The sequence below is a fragment of the Cylas formicarius genome, unplaced genomic scaffold (assembly GCF_029955315.1).
Source record: "Cylas formicarius isolate icCylForm1 unplaced genomic scaffold, icCylForm1.1 PGA_scaffold_7__23_contigs__length_41026272, whole genome shotgun sequence".
NCBI lineage: Eukaryota > Metazoa > Arthropoda > Insecta > Coleoptera > Brentidae > Cylas > Cylas formicarius.
The window spans coordinates 11,439,981-11,457,872 of record NW_026844352.1 but is presented as its reverse complement, the minus strand read 5'-3'; the positions used below and the strand labels follow the sequence as shown (position 1 = coordinate 11,457,872).

Below are 17,892 nucleotides of genomic sequence, written 5' to 3'. Positions count from 1 at the left end.
CTACTACGTATCGAGCCTTAAAATAGAATAGACTCTTTTCGAAGTGCATTGTTTCATAGAAGATGATTTAAAAAAATAATGGGTTATTCTTGACTGCCTTTAAAATACCATAAACATTGGAAAGACCTAATTTTAAAGCCTCTGCAATGCGCTGAAAATAAGCTAAAATAAAGTTTAAAATAAAAATTGCAATTTGGTCACACATCAACCACTTGTAAACTTCCTTACAGCAAGGGACATAAAGGAACTTCGCATGATCGATAACGTGACTAAAAGTTTACTATTATTTAACCATATTTATTTTTATTTATGTGTGTCTGAAGATGTTTTGGTAAATCAAAAATATGGGCTGGGCCATCTGACCATATTTATCCAGCCAAAGCCGAATGCTGCAAATGTTTCCTCAAATCATTCCCAAATACCAGCCGGGAACCTTAAAATTGTTATTTATGAATTCTTCAAGGAAAAAACACGAATAAAACCCACATATAGGCAATGTAATAAACCACGATTTTGCCCATAATCCGCGGATTTTGGCTATCTCCCTTGTGTCACCGCCAAATCTCTGTACATCTCTACAATTCAGCGCTCGTGTTCATAGAAAAAGAGAGCGGTGGTGATTACGGGTCGAGTCCATCCGGGAGAAACGCCGTCGTCCTGGATTATGAAGGGCATTTTAGACTTCCTGACTGGCGACACGGACGCAGCGAAAATGCTTCGAGATAAGTTCATTTTCAAAATTATTCCGATGCTGAATCCAGATGGAGTGATAGTGGGGAACAACCGGTGCTCGCTAGCCGCCAAAGACCTCAATCGGCAATACAGGACGGTGATGAGAGACGCTTATCCGTCGGTATGGTATACCAAACTGATGGTTCGCAGGTAAGTGGGCATGGCACAATGTGCGGGCACAATTTTGCCGCAGTAGCAACGAAAAATGAGAGCGTGGGTATACGAAACTCAAGGATAAAAAGATTTGAAACGTTTAATTGCAACAAACAAGAGTGAGTTTCGCTCACTTCACAGCTTAAAAAATATTTAGTAACCAGATTGAATCAATCAATTTATTCAGGTCTGGTATATAAAAGAACTTTGGTGAATAAAAATAAATTAGTAATCAATCACAGTTTGCATTACATTAGAATAAGTACATATATAATTATAATAAAATCCATACCTAAGATTTTTACAGACGTATTAAAACCAAACATTGAAAATCAGACTTGAAAAATTCATCAATACTATAACATTTTTTCTCAAGAGTGTTTTAAGAGTTTGTTTAAATTGTTTAATTTCCATAGTCTGAATGTTTTTTGGAAGAACGTTAAAAAGTTTCTTTGACCAGTACTCTGGACTACTGAGATTGTAAATGTAAGGAACCTCCGTTATTAGCAAAGATGCAAAGATGCGATTTTCACAATAGCCCGCAACTTTTTCGTTTTAATAAGCCGTCATTCCTAAAATCTGTTGTGATGACACTGTAGGCCTTTAGGCAACAGACGTGTGGATTGAGGAGTGTTGCCTTAAAATGAGTTATTGCTATGGTAACCACGTAAGGTGGCAGAAAATTCCCGAGAGGGGCAATAAATTATTGTGGTGTGAGATTATAATGTAACAATATCAAAATTTCCATAAAAAAAAAACTAAACAAATTTGTCGCACCTTAAAGATAATGCAATAGAAATCTACAATAAATAATACTAAGGACAAATACGGTATTTTCGCTGTCAGCCTTGGTAATAGCAATGACCAAAAACGCATTTTTACTTTTAAAAACTCACCTCCCTCACAAAAAGTAAGCTTGTAACGTTGCCACTATAAAAAAGACATTTCTTACAAACCATTGCTATTGTTTAGATTTAGGTTTAGGTTTATTTATTTAACCACAGTATACAAAATGTATTTGTAGCAAGTCCAAAGAAAATAAACAAAAACATTTAACACAATAAAACATTATATAAATAAAAATATAAAACACTTAAATTCACGAAACAAATTTGTAAAAGTAGGACGGGTTAGATAGGTTTAAAAATTGAAATATAGGTATTTATCAGTACCGTAAAAACAGTTTTTTCTACTGACGTCTATAAAATACCTAATTACCCATCGACCAAGCGTGCGGGAAGCGTCACTTTACGACGTCAGTTTCGTTTCCCATGATTCCGAGCCACTTCGGACATTTCCAAGATTTTACCGCACAGATGTTTTCGGATATATTTCCCACGCTTTGAATTTTGACGTTTGTCAATTCTGACGGTCATGTCAGTGAATGCATTCATGTTTTGCGAAAATGTACCCAAAAACTAACGTTCGTAGAAAAAGTATAGTATGCAACACGTGCGGTAAACTTTTTAACTTACTAGTTTAATAAAAACTCGCTCCGCTGCGCTTCGCTCGTGTCAAATAAACTCGCGAGTCAAATGCCGTTTACCGCACTTATTGCATAATTTACTATATTGTTAATAGATAGATACAGCTCTCTTAAAAGAATCGTTACCAAAGCGTTTTATATTACAGAAAAACTTGATTTATTAGAGTGAATTTGGAGAGATTTTTTTTGAAGACGAAACACTCTGACTCTGACGATATTGCATTTTAGAGTGAAATAAAGCGAAATACACACTTCTCATAACTTGAGTATTAAGAGATTGCTTAAGTTTTCTTAGCATAAGCAGTGGGGATTTCGCGTTTTATTTCCGTTAAAAGCAAGTCATTTGTCACAAACCAGGTTCGCTTCTCAGTAACATTACTTGTATTGTCCAGTTCGTCTAGAGAAAAACTTCCGCAGATCATTGTGGCCTTAATAAAATGTGCAAAATCATTTATATAAATAAGAAAAAGGAGTGGCCCGAAAACTGTGCGGGATACCCTGACGCTGGGGTAAAAAAGAAAAGGTACTAAACTAATAAAATACAATTCGATGTCCAGCACTGGCAACACTGTCTCATCAAGATATTTACATCACGTTAAAATGAATATTACCTAATAAGTACAAATATGTGTCCCATTTAAAATAATAAAGTGTACTTCCATAACTGCTGCACGAATTTTTAAAGTTTTATGAGGAACAGTTTTTTTCTTTTCAATTAGTTGAAAGATAATTGAGGTATAATTTCTTTCAATTTTCAACGTGGTGGCTTCTGCCCGCAATTATGGAAGTTACCTGCCGGCGGCAATGAAACTCGGACAGAACATTATTGACGGACTCTCAAAATTTTTGGTAATAATATAATTTTTTTTTGTTTATTTATAATCTTATAAAATTACACTAAGAATAAAAAATGGCATTAAATATATATGTCGGAGATCGTAAGAAATAATAATAAAAATAATAAAATAGAAATAGGAACCCAGAATGGCGGGTTCTGTTGGCGAGCGAGGCGACATAGGGTTAGATTTCTCGGACATATTAAAAGAATGCACAACACAGTGCTTAAAACAAATGAATAATCTAATCACTTAATTGTTTATTAAAGGGAATCCAACGATCCGCGGCCCGCTAGGGAAACCAGGGAAAATCGTCAACCGCTCATCGGCTATCGGAGCTACATTCGACTCGACTCATCCCGGGTTTCGATAATTCAAGATTGTATTCCCCCGGGCCGCGTTCCGTTCACCTCGGAAAGTGATCTATGTCGTTTTCTATAGAAATGTGCTCTGAGCTTTGATTTCACTTAGTTCCACAAATGCTCTATGGGGTTAAACATGGAATGATACGGAGGAACAGGTAAAACAGTTTGCCCAGCCGCTTCAGCCAAATTATCGCATACTTGTTGTTCTTCAATGGCTCATAAATTTAGGAATTCCAAAAGTTGCGTTTTTTTTTGTAACTGAATTCAGAATAAATATCATTTTCTAACAAATATTCTTGGCTTTTAGTTTTTGAACTTGAAGAGGCTGGTGCTTTGCATAGCAGACGACCGTCGTAGCTTGCGTTATCCATGGCAATAACATTGCTATTGAGAATATTTTTTAAAAAATTGTTTTGATACCAATTTTCTAAAAGTTCGGCATTGGTATCCTCATGATAATCCAAGCTAGAATCCTGAATATTCTTTGCAGACAACAGTAAGCAATTTGGGACAAATCCGTCTTCTGCCCCAGCGTGTATTATGGTGATACGTTTTCCCTTATTTGGAGGAATTTTGGGTGGAATCAACCCATCCTTTGTTTACAGTGTCTAGTGTATCGGACCATCACTACGTTTATTCCTTTTCTTCAATTCTCCACTATTAATAATATCCTCATCGACGATATTGACGTTTTTGCAAGTAGACAGGGTTCTTTTAAGGCTTCTTGTTAAATAAGTCCTCTACAATCTGTTTTGCATTAAGCGACACTTGACTTCTATGCGACATTGTTATATTCTGGTAAAATAACTTTTTTCTACTCCCGTCTGTAAAATACCTAATTACTCACCGATATAGCGCGCGGGAAACGTCACTTTACCAGGTTAGTTTGGTTTCCCACGAATCCGAGCCTTTTCGGACATTTCCGGGATTTTACCGCACGGGTTTGGGAGCAATCGGATGTTTTCGGAGATATTTCCCATTTTTTGAATTTTGACGTTTTTCAATTCTGACGGTCATGTCAGTGAATGAATTCGTGTTGTTTTGCGAAAATGTAAAAGTATAGTATGCAACACGTTCGGTAAACTTTTTAAGTCACTCGTTTATTAAACACTCGCTCCGCTCGTGTCAAATAAACTCGTGAGTCAAATGTGGTTTACCCCGCTTGTCGCATAATATACTATTTCGAAACGCACAGTAAAAACGATTATTAAACACTGTCACAAATGGTCAACACTTAAGAAACAGATTAGAAAGAAATAAATATTGCTGGCCCACCCCTGCCGTGTCACTCAAGTAAGAATAATTTTTTTGATAATGGCTTTACCCAATTGGAAGGGGGGGGGGGTGTCCGTCGGTCCGTCGAAAGCGCCAACACGATGAAGATTGAGACAGGCTATACGATGAGGTCTCTCTATCGCAGAAACGAAACGAGATAAGAAAATTTTGTTTCACGAAAAAGTATCGCATCGCATAGCTCTACTTTGCTAATAGCGGAGATTCCTTGAACATACAAACAAAATTTTGCACATGCTGTACGTTCGATCGTATAATCGCAGACTGTTGGAGGAATGCGGCGTAGCCATGTTTTGCGACTTGCACGCGCACTCCCGCAAGCACAACGTGTTCATTTATGGCTGCGAAAACAGAAGAGGCGGCGACCGGAGACTTCAAGAGCAAGTGTTTCCGCTCATGTTGCACAAAAACACCGCGGACAAGGTATATGCGCATCGAGGAGGCGGATTTCGCAAAAATAATAACCCCAAATCTCATTTTATAAATATAATATCGGATACAAAGTACAATTTTATATTGCTAATATGCCTAGCAATTTTTTAATTTAAATATTACCATATTAAATTGCATCCTTTTTAAAATAAATGCTAATAAAAAGATGGAGTTTGGAAATATTTGAGATTTAGTTTTGGTTAGTTGCTATTTTTTTTTAATCCGAACATTTCTCTGTTTAATAATGTATATCTTTATAACGTCTAAGTATGCTATAGTTATTGGAAAAAATTAGAAGTTTGCCCATATTTCAATTCAAATCAAGTTACGAAAATGTGTCTATGCTAAATTATTAATCGCCAAGAAATTTTTTGATGTGATGTTCTCACCTCGTGACCAATTTCAAATTTCTAATTGATTATAATAATTTCCTAGTAAAATAGTATTAAAGAGGGTAAATAAAAAATTAATCTTCTGGAAGTACATACATTAACCCTTTTAAATTCAATTCCCATACTATAAACAATGATAAACAATTTTAAATTTATTTCGAAATGTAAGCATTAAAAATGACAGATAAATTGTTTTGCTTACTGAACGCAATAAAACTACCGGTGCCGGTTTTGTTGTATAGAGACAAGCGTGGCAATAAGCATGCTGAAAATGAACAGTGTAAAATGATGTAGTGGGTAGTGGGTTGGACTGCTGAAAGAAAAGAATTATACTGACATAAAAGATTTAACAAAATTTTGCTAAAGTCTGTTCATAGATATAAGATAGTGACTAATTGATACGAATTAAGGAAAGACCCGGACAAGCTGTAAGAATGAAATATGGCCGAACAGGTCCGTACTTTGCTTAGAATTTAATTATTTGGGGTTTTGTTAGGAAAGATACTAAACAATATTTATTTATTTAGGTATGTATTTATGTTTAAATCTAAAATAAAACTACAAATTATTTTTATTACCTACTTAAATTACTTAAAATTATTCACATAATATATCAGTATCACTTTCGCTATCATCGCCTGTTCTAATTATTATTTGTTCTTTATTATTTGCAATATGAATATACGATTGTTCTGCTTTTTCTATATGTTTAACAGAATTTGCCCAACTTTGTGGAGGGGTGTTAAAAACTTCGGTTTCTATAAGTTTGAGGACATTGGAGTTAACACGGGGAAAAACATTGTAACGACGAATGGCAGATTTCAGTTGGTGCCAAACTTCTTCAATGGGATTAAACATACAGTGGTAAGGTGGAAGCCTTAAAACTGTATGCCCTAGATTTTTTGCATAATTATCACACACGTATTCCTTTTGTAGGTTCAAGCTTTGTAGAACCTCAATTAATTGCTTTTTGGTATAATCTTCGTGAAAATAAATGTCGTTATTATACATGTAGTTTTGCATTGTTGCTTTTGTTTCACATGAAGAAGGAGTTTTAGACAACTGTCTACTGTGATAACTTGCATTGTTCATTAGAATGACGCTATTGGGAGGAATGTTTGGAAATAGTTTGTTTTTAAACCAACTTTCAAATAAATCAGCGGTGGTGTCTTTATGGTAATCCAGAGAAGAATCTTTAATAGTTTTGGCAGACAGACAAAGTCCATTTGGAATCCAACCATCTTTAGAGCCAGCATGCAAAATATTTATTCTTTTACCTCTTTTTGATGGCGCGTTTGTTTTACACTTATCAGTTAAGTTAACCCAACCTTTTTACTGGGTATCATAAGTGTCGAACGAGGTTTCATCCAAGTAATTAATTGGCCCTTGTTGTTCTCTATAAATCCTAATTTTTTCTAGATATTCCCTGCGCCATTTCCAAATTCTAAAAGATTCCATTAAAACTTGCCTTTTGGCAATTTTTTAAAATCTAAAACCCATGTGTTGAATACACTTCCCTAAGGTAGTTCTGCCACATTTAACACCGGTTTCATCTTTTTCAAGCCTAGTAATTAAGATATCTAATGTAGGCACGCTTTGTTCCTCGTGTAACTGGTAAAGTTTACGCCTTATTATATCTTGATCACTTTCATCTACACTCAAGAAAATGTCAGCATCGCTTCTTTTTTTCCTCCTTAGTCTCAATAGAATAGTGTTTTATACATTTGGGCGGGAGCACCTCCTGAGATACACTAGACTCGCATATATTTTGCATAATTCGCACACGATTCAACATACGCTTATTACACACGAAATAAGAATGATTACTAATAAACTTAAACTAAGTAGCATACCAAACCAAAGAATATTAAACACACATACCTGAATTTAAATTCCGAAACTTTAGGTAATAATCTTGTTGCATTGTATGTTAATGACCACCCTTGGATAATCCTATTCAAAAGCAATTGGTCGCTTTCTTATATCTATGAACAGACCATACCTGTCTACGCTTGTATATTATAATATTTTTATTTATATTATTCTATGTGCAGTTCTGTGTTGCTGTTGCTATCTTGACCTAAATTAAATATAATGGGTTTAACCATATGATTAAAAGTGTTATGATAATTTTCTATATTAACATGGTTAACAACCTTTTCCAAATATCCGGGGCATACCCTTAACACTTTTATTGAAACTACAACAGTGATACAGTGAGAGAAGAATTTTGTGGCCTAATGGTTATTTTTAGTTAGAGCCACTCTATATATTGAAGACACAATAATATGGTGGGAGCTGTAACTCTGCATGTCGAGTCACAACAGCAACGTATTTTTTTGTGCTTACTGCTTTTAACACTTCTAAAATCCCACTTTTTTTTCTTTAACAATGTTGGTTGCTTTATTTAGTTTCAAATTTCTAACTTTGATTTTTAGAACCATATTTTCTTGTCGCTGTTATATATTCCCCGCCATTTTGATACTAAATAAATAAATAGATCTTTATTTAAATAAATCGGTCTTTATTTTTAAGCGCAATTCAACAAAATGCAAAAAAATACTAACTAAAAAATAGTATAGACTACTAGAAAAACGACGAAGACCAGTTGACTATTTTACGAGTAAAACAGGTCATGTTTTTCATCTTAAGCGGAGAACGTATTAACTCTTTATTAAAATTCTAAAATCTTAAATAACTTATAAAATATATAAATAAAAAAATGTAATAATTTTATTATTATATTGCTTTTATTGATTTGTGGACAGAACTTTACAAAAGACAGTCTTTGTCGCCTTCGTCAAAATATTTACTGAATCCCAAATATCTACGTTTGTTTTTATAAAAGAAACTCTTTTATTGGACCTTCTATGTGTGCTTTGAAAAAATGCAAAGCAAGTGTATTACTTGCTTTGCATTTTTTCAAAACTTAATCTAAGGCAATGATATTGTCATCTGAAATGCGAACGTTTTTTAATCTGTTGTCTGTAACATCCATTATATTCTTATCTTTCAGTATGCGATCCTCCATGACTAGGAAGTCACACTTCTTGTCACACGAATCGTGTTTTGGCCCTCGTTTAAAAGGTTAACGTTTTCGTAGCTCTGTTTGTTTCTAGTGCGAAATGATCTTCAAAATCCTTTTTCAAACGCTCTGTTATTTGATTTGATATTGTACATTTCAAAGTACCCGGGTTCGATTGTCATCATAAATTTAACTGTTTTATGGCAATCCGTAATTGTTATGCACTGTTGTGTTCTAGTAATATATATTTGATGCTGGGTAAGTTGTGTTCGCAAATGTTGTATGGTAGCTTTCAGTTCTTTTACTGTAAGCATATTTGTCATATATTATGAGCCACTTTTGACACCACGTAACGTTGATTTTATAAAAGAAACTTTTTTATTGGAGCTCCCTTCTCGTTTAAGTTGGATTTGACACTATTCTTTTCACAGAAGTCGAGACTATCTTAGCTAAATCACATAGTTCAGTAAAATCTTTGACTAAGTAAAAAATTGTAAACATTTTTCGCAATTTGCATGGCATGGCTTCTTTATACTGCACTCTTTAACAAAACAACAACTCCCTGATGCTGTTCTCTTTCCGTAGAAAATTAAGACTAAATTTAAAAAAATAAAATATCTCCATTATAAGGACGCATTTCTACCCTCTTATTATATGCGCCATTGCAGATACTGCATCATTTGATTAAAACCATTTATCTGTAAAAGCACTATAAGTTCTGGTGGGCAATGATTCATTAGAAATGCAAGAAATTGTCGAACAACCCGCTGTTCACAACCCTCGCTTCGGAGCATTTGATGTGGTGTTGTTTGGTCCATACATGTTACGCGATTCCTAGGCATTTCACCTCTCAGTGTGTGTTTCCCATGTTCTTTAACTCTAAAGTTTAGAAGTCTTTTTGTTTCGCCAATATGTGACAATCCAGATTCACAGAGTGTTTGATGGATACACTTTTTCTCTTGAGTCGGTGTTTCTGGCTTTGTTCTTGTAAGTATGGTCCTTCATGTCGTCCCGGACCTGAATGCAGTCTTAACTTTTTAATGTTATGCTATTCGACTGACATTTTCTGAATTTCAAGCAAATTATTTTTTTATACTGCATAATTCTACATCGAGTGTTTGCAGAGTGTTTGGATGATTCCAAGGTCGGTTGCTTCAAAATGGTTCTACCCAAATTTTAAATACTATCCGGTATGTGTAGATTTCCTATATATAGAGGTGCTGATAGAACCATTATTTCTACTTACTAGGACATCTAGAAACGATAAACAACAGTTCTTCTCTTTCTCAACAGTAAATTGAATGGACGATCACAAAGAAATAAGATGATCGAGAAAAGAATCTAGCTGTGTATCAGATCCATTCCAGGTATTGTCAACGTGCCAGATCCTAGGTTTAACAATTGCTGTATCTATAGCGTGCATTTCAAACCATGTATATATTTTTTTCAAAATTTAATTAAAAAAATAAAGACAATGAAATTTCGATAATCTCTTAGTATTTCTATCTAGTCTAATGGCCCTGTGTAATAGTTAGGCATTTATTTTTGTATTGATACCTGGTGTTAATATTAATAATTAATAACATAGATACACATAATCGTGGAAAATTAATACTTTCTATTCTATTCTATGTGAGGCTCCATATTTTCATTGACTTGACCTTATTTTAAATTGCAAAAGCGTTGTCATTTTTTCGCGAAATACGACCACAGTGATGGTTGAGCGGAACGGTGTTTCAGTTCAGCTTCGAGAGTTGCAAGTTTCGAATACAAAAGGCGAAGGAGGGCACCGGCCGGGTCGTCATGTGGATGATGGGCATCGCCAACAGTTACACCATGGAGGCCTCGTTTGCTGGCTCGGAGCTGGGGACGCGGGCCGGCACCCATTTCAACACGCAAGATTACGAGCAGATCGGAAAATCCTTTTGCCAGACTTTGTTGGACTTCTACGACGAGGATCCGAAGAAGGTGCGATAGCTACGACGCATGCGCTGTTAATATATGCACCTTAATGCAAAAGGAGTAGGTGCAACTTGGGTTTTTAGAATAGAGAAGACTAATAAAAAAGAGCTATAGGACGGACTGACATTCTAACGCTAGGTGGCGGGAAATCTGAACTATTACAGTTATCTTAAAATTTTAGAAAAAATAAATAAAACTGCAATATTACCTAATTTAAATCGCTTCATCGAAAATAAAAAATATAAAACTCAACAATAAAATAAAAACAAACTTCCACAAACAAAGTTCTAGTAGTGGTTGGTCAATCTTGGTCATTTATAAGTAGTCATAGGACGGAATAATAGAATAACGGTGCAGCTAACAGCAAAGTTTTCTATTTTTTCTTTTCCAATATAAACGAAACAAATGTCAATGATAAATGACCATTATATGCACTTGTGCGTATAAGTACACTGTCGACAACAAAATCAGGTCCTTTAATAGGAAAATCTTATGTTGGTTTTTATGATTTTGTCGGAAACTAGAAAATCTCTATTATAAACAAAGCGTAATTAATTTTTGTTTGTAACTAAAAAAACAAATAACAATTAACAATATTGAGAAAGGCTTAAAATTAATAACGTGTATTCCCTTCTCTTGCCTTTATGACAGATTGTAAACGACGAGGCATGATTTGAATTAAATTATGGATTATGTTCTGGTCAACGTTGGTCCATTCATGCATTATCAACTCTCTCAGCTGTTGGTCGCTTTTTGGAACTGGTGTATATCTTCGAATACGTCGTCCCATCTCATCCCACACATGTTCGATGGGATACATGTTTGGAGTGCTGGCCAAGCAAACCGCCTAATTCCCACTTCATCCAGATATTGACTGACAATTCTGGCGATGTGGGGTCTGGCATGATCATCTAGGATTTCTGTATTGTACTTCTGTGCTGTCAGAGCATAACACCACCATGTGAAAGTATTTTATTAATAAAACCTGGGACACATCTTTTTCCAGGTCTCCTGCATACTCTCCGACGTCCATCTGACCCAGTGAGGCAATAACGGGATTCATCGAAAAACAGTACCTTGCACCATACATAATCATTCCAGTCTAGTGATTTCGGGCAAAATGGTTTTCGATGCTATGGCGGCGCTATAGCCAGCCTTCGAAAAGGCAGTCCATTAACACAAAGCCCTCTTCTAACGGTCCATTCGCAAACATTAACATTTCTAACCTCTTGAAGTTGATTGCGGATACCAAAAATAGATCATCCCTTTTGGTGGTCATTCTTCTTTGACCGGATCCAGGTCGTCGTGGCGTTGGTATACATTTTGTACAGCACATAGACTCCTACCAACAATTCTTGCAGTTTCCAGTTTTCCTCTACCATCTTGTATAAATGCTGCAATTCTAGCAGCAACAATACGCACGATTTGTAATTAGGCCAAACTTACGTTATTTCATAAGAAGTCGAAATTACGCAGACAATAACATATATAATCCATCCGCATTTGTCGGACAGCAAATAATTCACTATCTACTAGGCCGACGTTCGCTGATTTTTTTTTCAAATTGTTTGAAATTTCTTGAGTGACCTACATTTTTTGCTCGCCAGTGTAGCCCACATAATGATGTTAAAAAGTGATTTGACACAAACGAAACAGGTACGCATATAAACGCACATAGTACAAAACAAAACAATAATAAGTAAAATGAGTATTTCGTTTCAAAATTTCCTTGCCTAGTTTTCTGTGCCAATCACGAACATAGAAAATGGGTTAAGTAGGATAGAACGGCACCCCTCCAATAACGGGTAAATAAAAGCTGCGCCTCTAATATCTAGATGGAATCTTCGTGCATTTTGGCCCAAAATTTATAATTTATCACGAAAACTTTGAGGATAAGTGTGAAAAGTAGAATATATTAAACAAAAATTACAAAATACACATTTAAGAAACACCACAGCAAAGCTTAGCAAAGGCAACACAAATTACTTATGGCGCCATCTGCCGCCATGACGCACATTAATATGGTACTTGGTAAAGAGTGCCCAGTAAATACACACAAGTAAGTCGTAACTCAATTGTGTTGTACTACAGACCAAAGAATAGTACGCTCATCACCCTCGTTTAATCCGTCACTCTCTTTTTATTAGTTTTCTCTACGGTTTTAAGCTTATTCGCTTACTTATGTTATTTGATTAGCTTGTCAAAGCCTGGCGCTTGTCCGCTTCGAGACGATCGTTTTGTCGCACCGCAAAAACCAAAAATACGATGAATACACAAGACGTTACACTCACAAGTCACGGCACAGGTAATCATTCCACACTTGGATGAAAAATATAGACACAGTTTCGGACGCCAGGGGCGAAAGGGGTTCGCGCAAAATCTCGCCACGTTTTCCTATTTCCAGGAGAAACTTCGCACGAAGATTGTTGACCGTTTGGCGAAGGAGGGGTCGAACGCGGACGAACCTACCAACATACCCCTCAGCGATTATTCGAGGTACAACAAAAAAAAACAAGTTCACGTCCTCGAGACGTTATTGTTTATGCGTTTACTTCCAGCGAGTAATTTATTAATATACCTATTTATTATTATTAACGGTTACATCAGTTTACAAAGGAATTCAATTTGAAAATAATTATTGTCACTTACAAGAACTAACCAAAACTAACTACACAACCAGTAACTTCTAAATCGATAGTCTTTGCAGATGAACCAAGCCATTGTTAGTATCACTAACTGGAACATAAAATAAATCCTTTAGTGGATTTAAACAATAAATTAACATCATCGTAATCTTTATGATTATTACTTTGGGTACTTTTAATATACATGCCTGGCTAGGTTGGTTAAAAGAAGAGTTTTTTTTAATCTGACACACAAAGCTTGTTGCTAGTTACCTCTAGAAAATACTTACTACGTATGAGATCTTAATATTAATAGAAAGATTATCATTACAGTTTTGTATTTTCGATTTAGTCTCGTATATAAATATTCATATCTTATCACCAGTCTCGAATTTTATTAATAATTTTTATAGGAAATCGACTATTTTCATTTACTGCTCTACAAAAAAGGTCTCTTGTGGTTTATCGATTACTTGAACCATTTTGAAGATATTTGCATTGGAATTCCAAATATTTTCAATTTATTCATTGAATTAGTAAATTTTTTGAAAAAAAGTTATTTATTCAAGAAATATCAACACATGCATTAAAAGAATTATGTTGCACCATATGCAATTTTAAGGCTTAACACAGTATTGACAGAAAAATATACATATACAAATCGACTTTTATTACAGTCAGGAAATAGTCGTCGATGTCCTTTAACAACTTGCAGCAAGTATTGAAACTGTTCTTCGTTTTTCGTCTAACACTGATTATATTCAGAGACCAACGTTACTCCACGCTTTGCTGCGTCATTTACAACGTTCATTTGTTTGAAATACTCTTCATTTCCCTCACAACTCTCATCTGAAGAACACACTGCAATGTCAGCATCAAGGAAATCATGTGGTAGGTCAAAGATGTTGAACAAATTCAATGATTTCCTTTTAAATAATCGAATTGATGTTCTTTTGATCGATCTAAAAAATTTTTACCCTAGAATTTATAATATCTCTCTCTTTACAGCTTCTTTTTTATATCTAGTGAACAGTATCATCAAACAGTGTTAAAACGGCGAGTTCACGATTTAAATACCACAAATGTTCCGAAGTTACCTTCTCACAAGTTGCTGAAGAAATAGATGCCTCAATTTTTTTGTAATGAATCCGTTTTTAAAAAATTCGATATCGTGATTTGGAGCCGCAATCGCAGAAGTTGTTGAAAACTAAGCCTTCAAATATATCAGTATTCTAAAGATGCAAATCTGTTGCAGACTATTCAATTGTTGGACAGTAAGACCAAACTCATCTCTAAAAATAAATATTTTACGAGAATAATAGATTCAAAACAAACTTCAAAAAAAAGTAAGACATCATTTTTGAAGAGTGTCCAAATTTCTAAGAAAATTATTAATAAAATTGGCTTAATGATCTATTGTGATAAGATATTCCCATTAATATTAAGAGCTCATACGTGGTAAGCACTTGCTAGAGGTAACTAGCAACTAGTTTTTGTGTTCAGATGTAAAAAAAATCATTTTGTTCGACCCACCCTAATGCTGGAAACACGTAATAGTGTATTACGCAACAAGTGTGGTAAACAGCAGCGAATAAAAGAGTGACTTAAAAAGTTTACCAAACGTGTTGCATACTATACTTTTTCTAGAACCGTTAGTTTTTGCAAAACAACACTGACATGACCGTCGGAATTGACAAATGTCAAAATTTCAAGCCGTGCGGCAAAATCTCCGAAAACATTGGATTGTTCTCAAACCCGCGCGGTAATATCCCGGAAATGCTTGAATCCGTGGGACAAAAAACTGACTGCTAAAATGACGCTTCCCGCACGCTACATCGGTGTATAATTAGGTTTTTACAGAAGGGACTAGAAAATAGTATATTATGCAACAAGTGCGGTAAACGGCATTTGACTCACGAGTTTATTTGACACCAGCGGAGCGCAGCGGAGTGAGTTTTTAATAAACGAGCGAGTTAAAAAGTTTACCGAACGTGTTGCATACTATACTTTTTCTACGACCGTTAGTTTTTGGGTCCATTTTCGCAAAACAACACGAATACGTTCACTAACATGGCCGTCAGAATTGAGAAACGTCAAAATTCAAAGCGTGGGAAATATCTCCGAAAACATCCGATTGCTCCCAAATCCGTGCGATAAAATCCCGGAAATGCCCGAAGTGGCTCCGATTCATGGGAAACGAAACTGACGTGGTAAAGTGGCGGTTCCCGCATGCTAAATCGGTGGGTAATTAGGTATTTTACAGACGGGAGTAGAATAACATTTTTGTTAAATATTTTCTAACTTATCAATACTTAACGGACAAAGGTGTAATGCAAAATGTTGCGTGACAAAATACAAACTAAACCCATTTATAGAAGAACCTACGCTCCAACAGCCCTTAGCTGTTATATCATTTAAATGATTTGATAAGAGAGAAACTAATGCAGAAGCATTGCTTCATATTTACATTCAAAGCATTTAACGTAAAAAGCGTTGCAAACATAACAAATTTGTCAAATCTTATAAATAAATACGGTAAAAATTAATGGGTCTTAGGTGGCTATGATGTTTTTGTAGAGATGGGAATGATCTTTCGCGCATGCCTCTAAATTTCACCCACTAACATGCACTTTGCCCCCTTTTCAATATTCTCCCTCTTAACTCCTTTTTGTTTGATGATTTAATGGGATTTGGATATATTTTGAGAAAATAAGATCGTAAAAATGCCGTATCCAAATTTATTGATAATCTGTCAGCGGCCATATTGGTTATTGAGGCCATTCGTCAAAAACGAGATTTTAAATCTCGCGCAGGCACATGTTGAATATACCTTTTTTTTTACAGTTGCTTAAGTGCTAATGTTACAAGCAACGTATGCCACGAGTTTATTTGGCACGAGCGGAGCGAGTGTTTAATAAACGAGTGGCTTAAAAAAAATTACCACAAATGTTGTAACACGTTTCGTAAATGTGTAAATGCAAATGAAAAATGTATGCATACGAGGTGTGTTCAAAAAGTAAGGGGACTTTTGTAATTGGGCGGGCTACGTACATTCGATCTTCAATATTTTTTGTTATGTTGGTACACATGTCCCTAACATGTGTTCACAGTTTCAAACAGTTTGCACGTTTTTTTTTCTGCTGTCAAAAAAAATGGAACAAAGGATTTGCATAAAATTTTGTGTAAAAAAATGGAAAATAGTCCTGCCAAAAAAATTTTTATAAGTGGTACAAGCTGTTCCAAGATGGCCGAAAAGATACCGATGACGAACCTCGCTCTGGACACCTCAGCATGAACGCGTTGAAGAAGTGAACCAAATACTGTTGAAAAATCGCCTAATCACCATTAGATCACCAAAGAAAAGAAAAGAACATGGTAATATAGTTATGAAGTCGAAACCAAAGCCCAAGGGAAAACCCAGAATCGCCAAGAGCGAAAAAGTACGTCAAGATCGATCAAATTTTTTCGTTAGTTTACTGTTTTCTTTGATTATCGTGGCGTAGTACATCAAGAGTTCTTACCACAAGGTCGTACGGTAAATAAAAAGTATTATGCGGCGTTTGCGAGAAGCAATACGAAGAAAACGTCCGAAATTGTGAGAAAAAATTCATGGATTTTGTGTCTAACTTTTTGGCCAACAACAAAACCACAATTATGCCTCAACATATATGCACCATATCTCCATATATCCTGTTCCCGAAACTCAAGAAACCCATGAAAGGGGGGAGGTTTGGAACGATTGGGGAGATAAAGAAAAAATCGCTGCAAGAACTCAAGGCTATACCAGAAAGTGCTTACCAGAAGTTGGCTTAAGTGTATTATATCTGGGTTGGGGGGGGGGGATAATTTAAATTATTTTAGATAAAACTTAAAAGTCACCTTACTTGTTTAACACACCTCACACTATAATTTTTCTACCACCATTAATTCTTGGTACATCTTTACAAAACAATGCGAAAAGTGGAAAAATGTAATTGAACACAGCAATGCTAAAAAAGCAAATTAATTTGCTCCAAATATGTTATCGATAAAAACCAACTTTGTTGGATGACAAAGAATATTGACCAAAATTGCGCCAGAGATTCACATTGCCTTAAAAAATAAAATGGAACGTCGGCCCAGAAACATTTTTAAAAAACTGCTATGAAACCCTAAAATAAAAGCACATGTAGATACGAACCAAAAAAGAGGTCGATCATTTGTTGTCATTTGATTCGGCCGTTAATTGCCATTGCTATTGACTATCCTGTGAACAAGTGAATGCGGTCCGTTAGCGCAACTCGGACCCTCCAAATTTCAATGAAGAAAAAGATAGCAAGGTATTTATTGATCAGAATTAATTAATTAATTTACAAGACAAATTATTCATTTTATATATTATTCTTATTTAGTATCTTACTGTGGTGTTTTTATTCGTACGTTGCTACATGCTAAACCAAAATAAAGGTAAATTGAAGTCCGGATTATTGTTTAGCTAAATAGAATACTTAAGGTGTTATTGTATCGGCAATTCTCTTCTCTCAATTAGGATTTCTAAACCGAAAATTAAAATTCCATCACTTTTTAACTTTATTGTGGGTGAAAAGTGCATA

The 17,892-nt window shown here is 35.2% G+C and overlaps 1 protein-coding gene across 6 annotated transcripts in view; it reads left to right on the top strand.

Moving 5' to 3' along the window:
* LOC132704742 (cytosolic carboxypeptidase Nna1-like) overlaps positions 1-17,892 on the top strand; it is a 42,572-nt gene that overhangs the window by 20,247 nt on the left and 4,433 nt on the right. For 5 of the 6 annotated variants that reach the window (XM_060674951.1, XM_060674952.1, XM_060674953.1 and 2 more), the window contains exons 8-11: positions 602-882; positions 5,129-5,288; positions 10,455-10,682; positions 13,081-13,172. In XM_060674951.1, coding sequence (XP_060530934.1) covers positions 602-882; positions 5,129-5,288; positions 10,455-10,682; positions 13,081-13,172 — 761 coding nt within the window. The remainder of the gene's footprint in view (positions 1-601; positions 883-5,128; positions 5,289-10,454; positions 10,683-13,080; positions 13,173-17,892) is intronic. The other variant, XM_060674956.1, reaches the window with a different exon arrangement.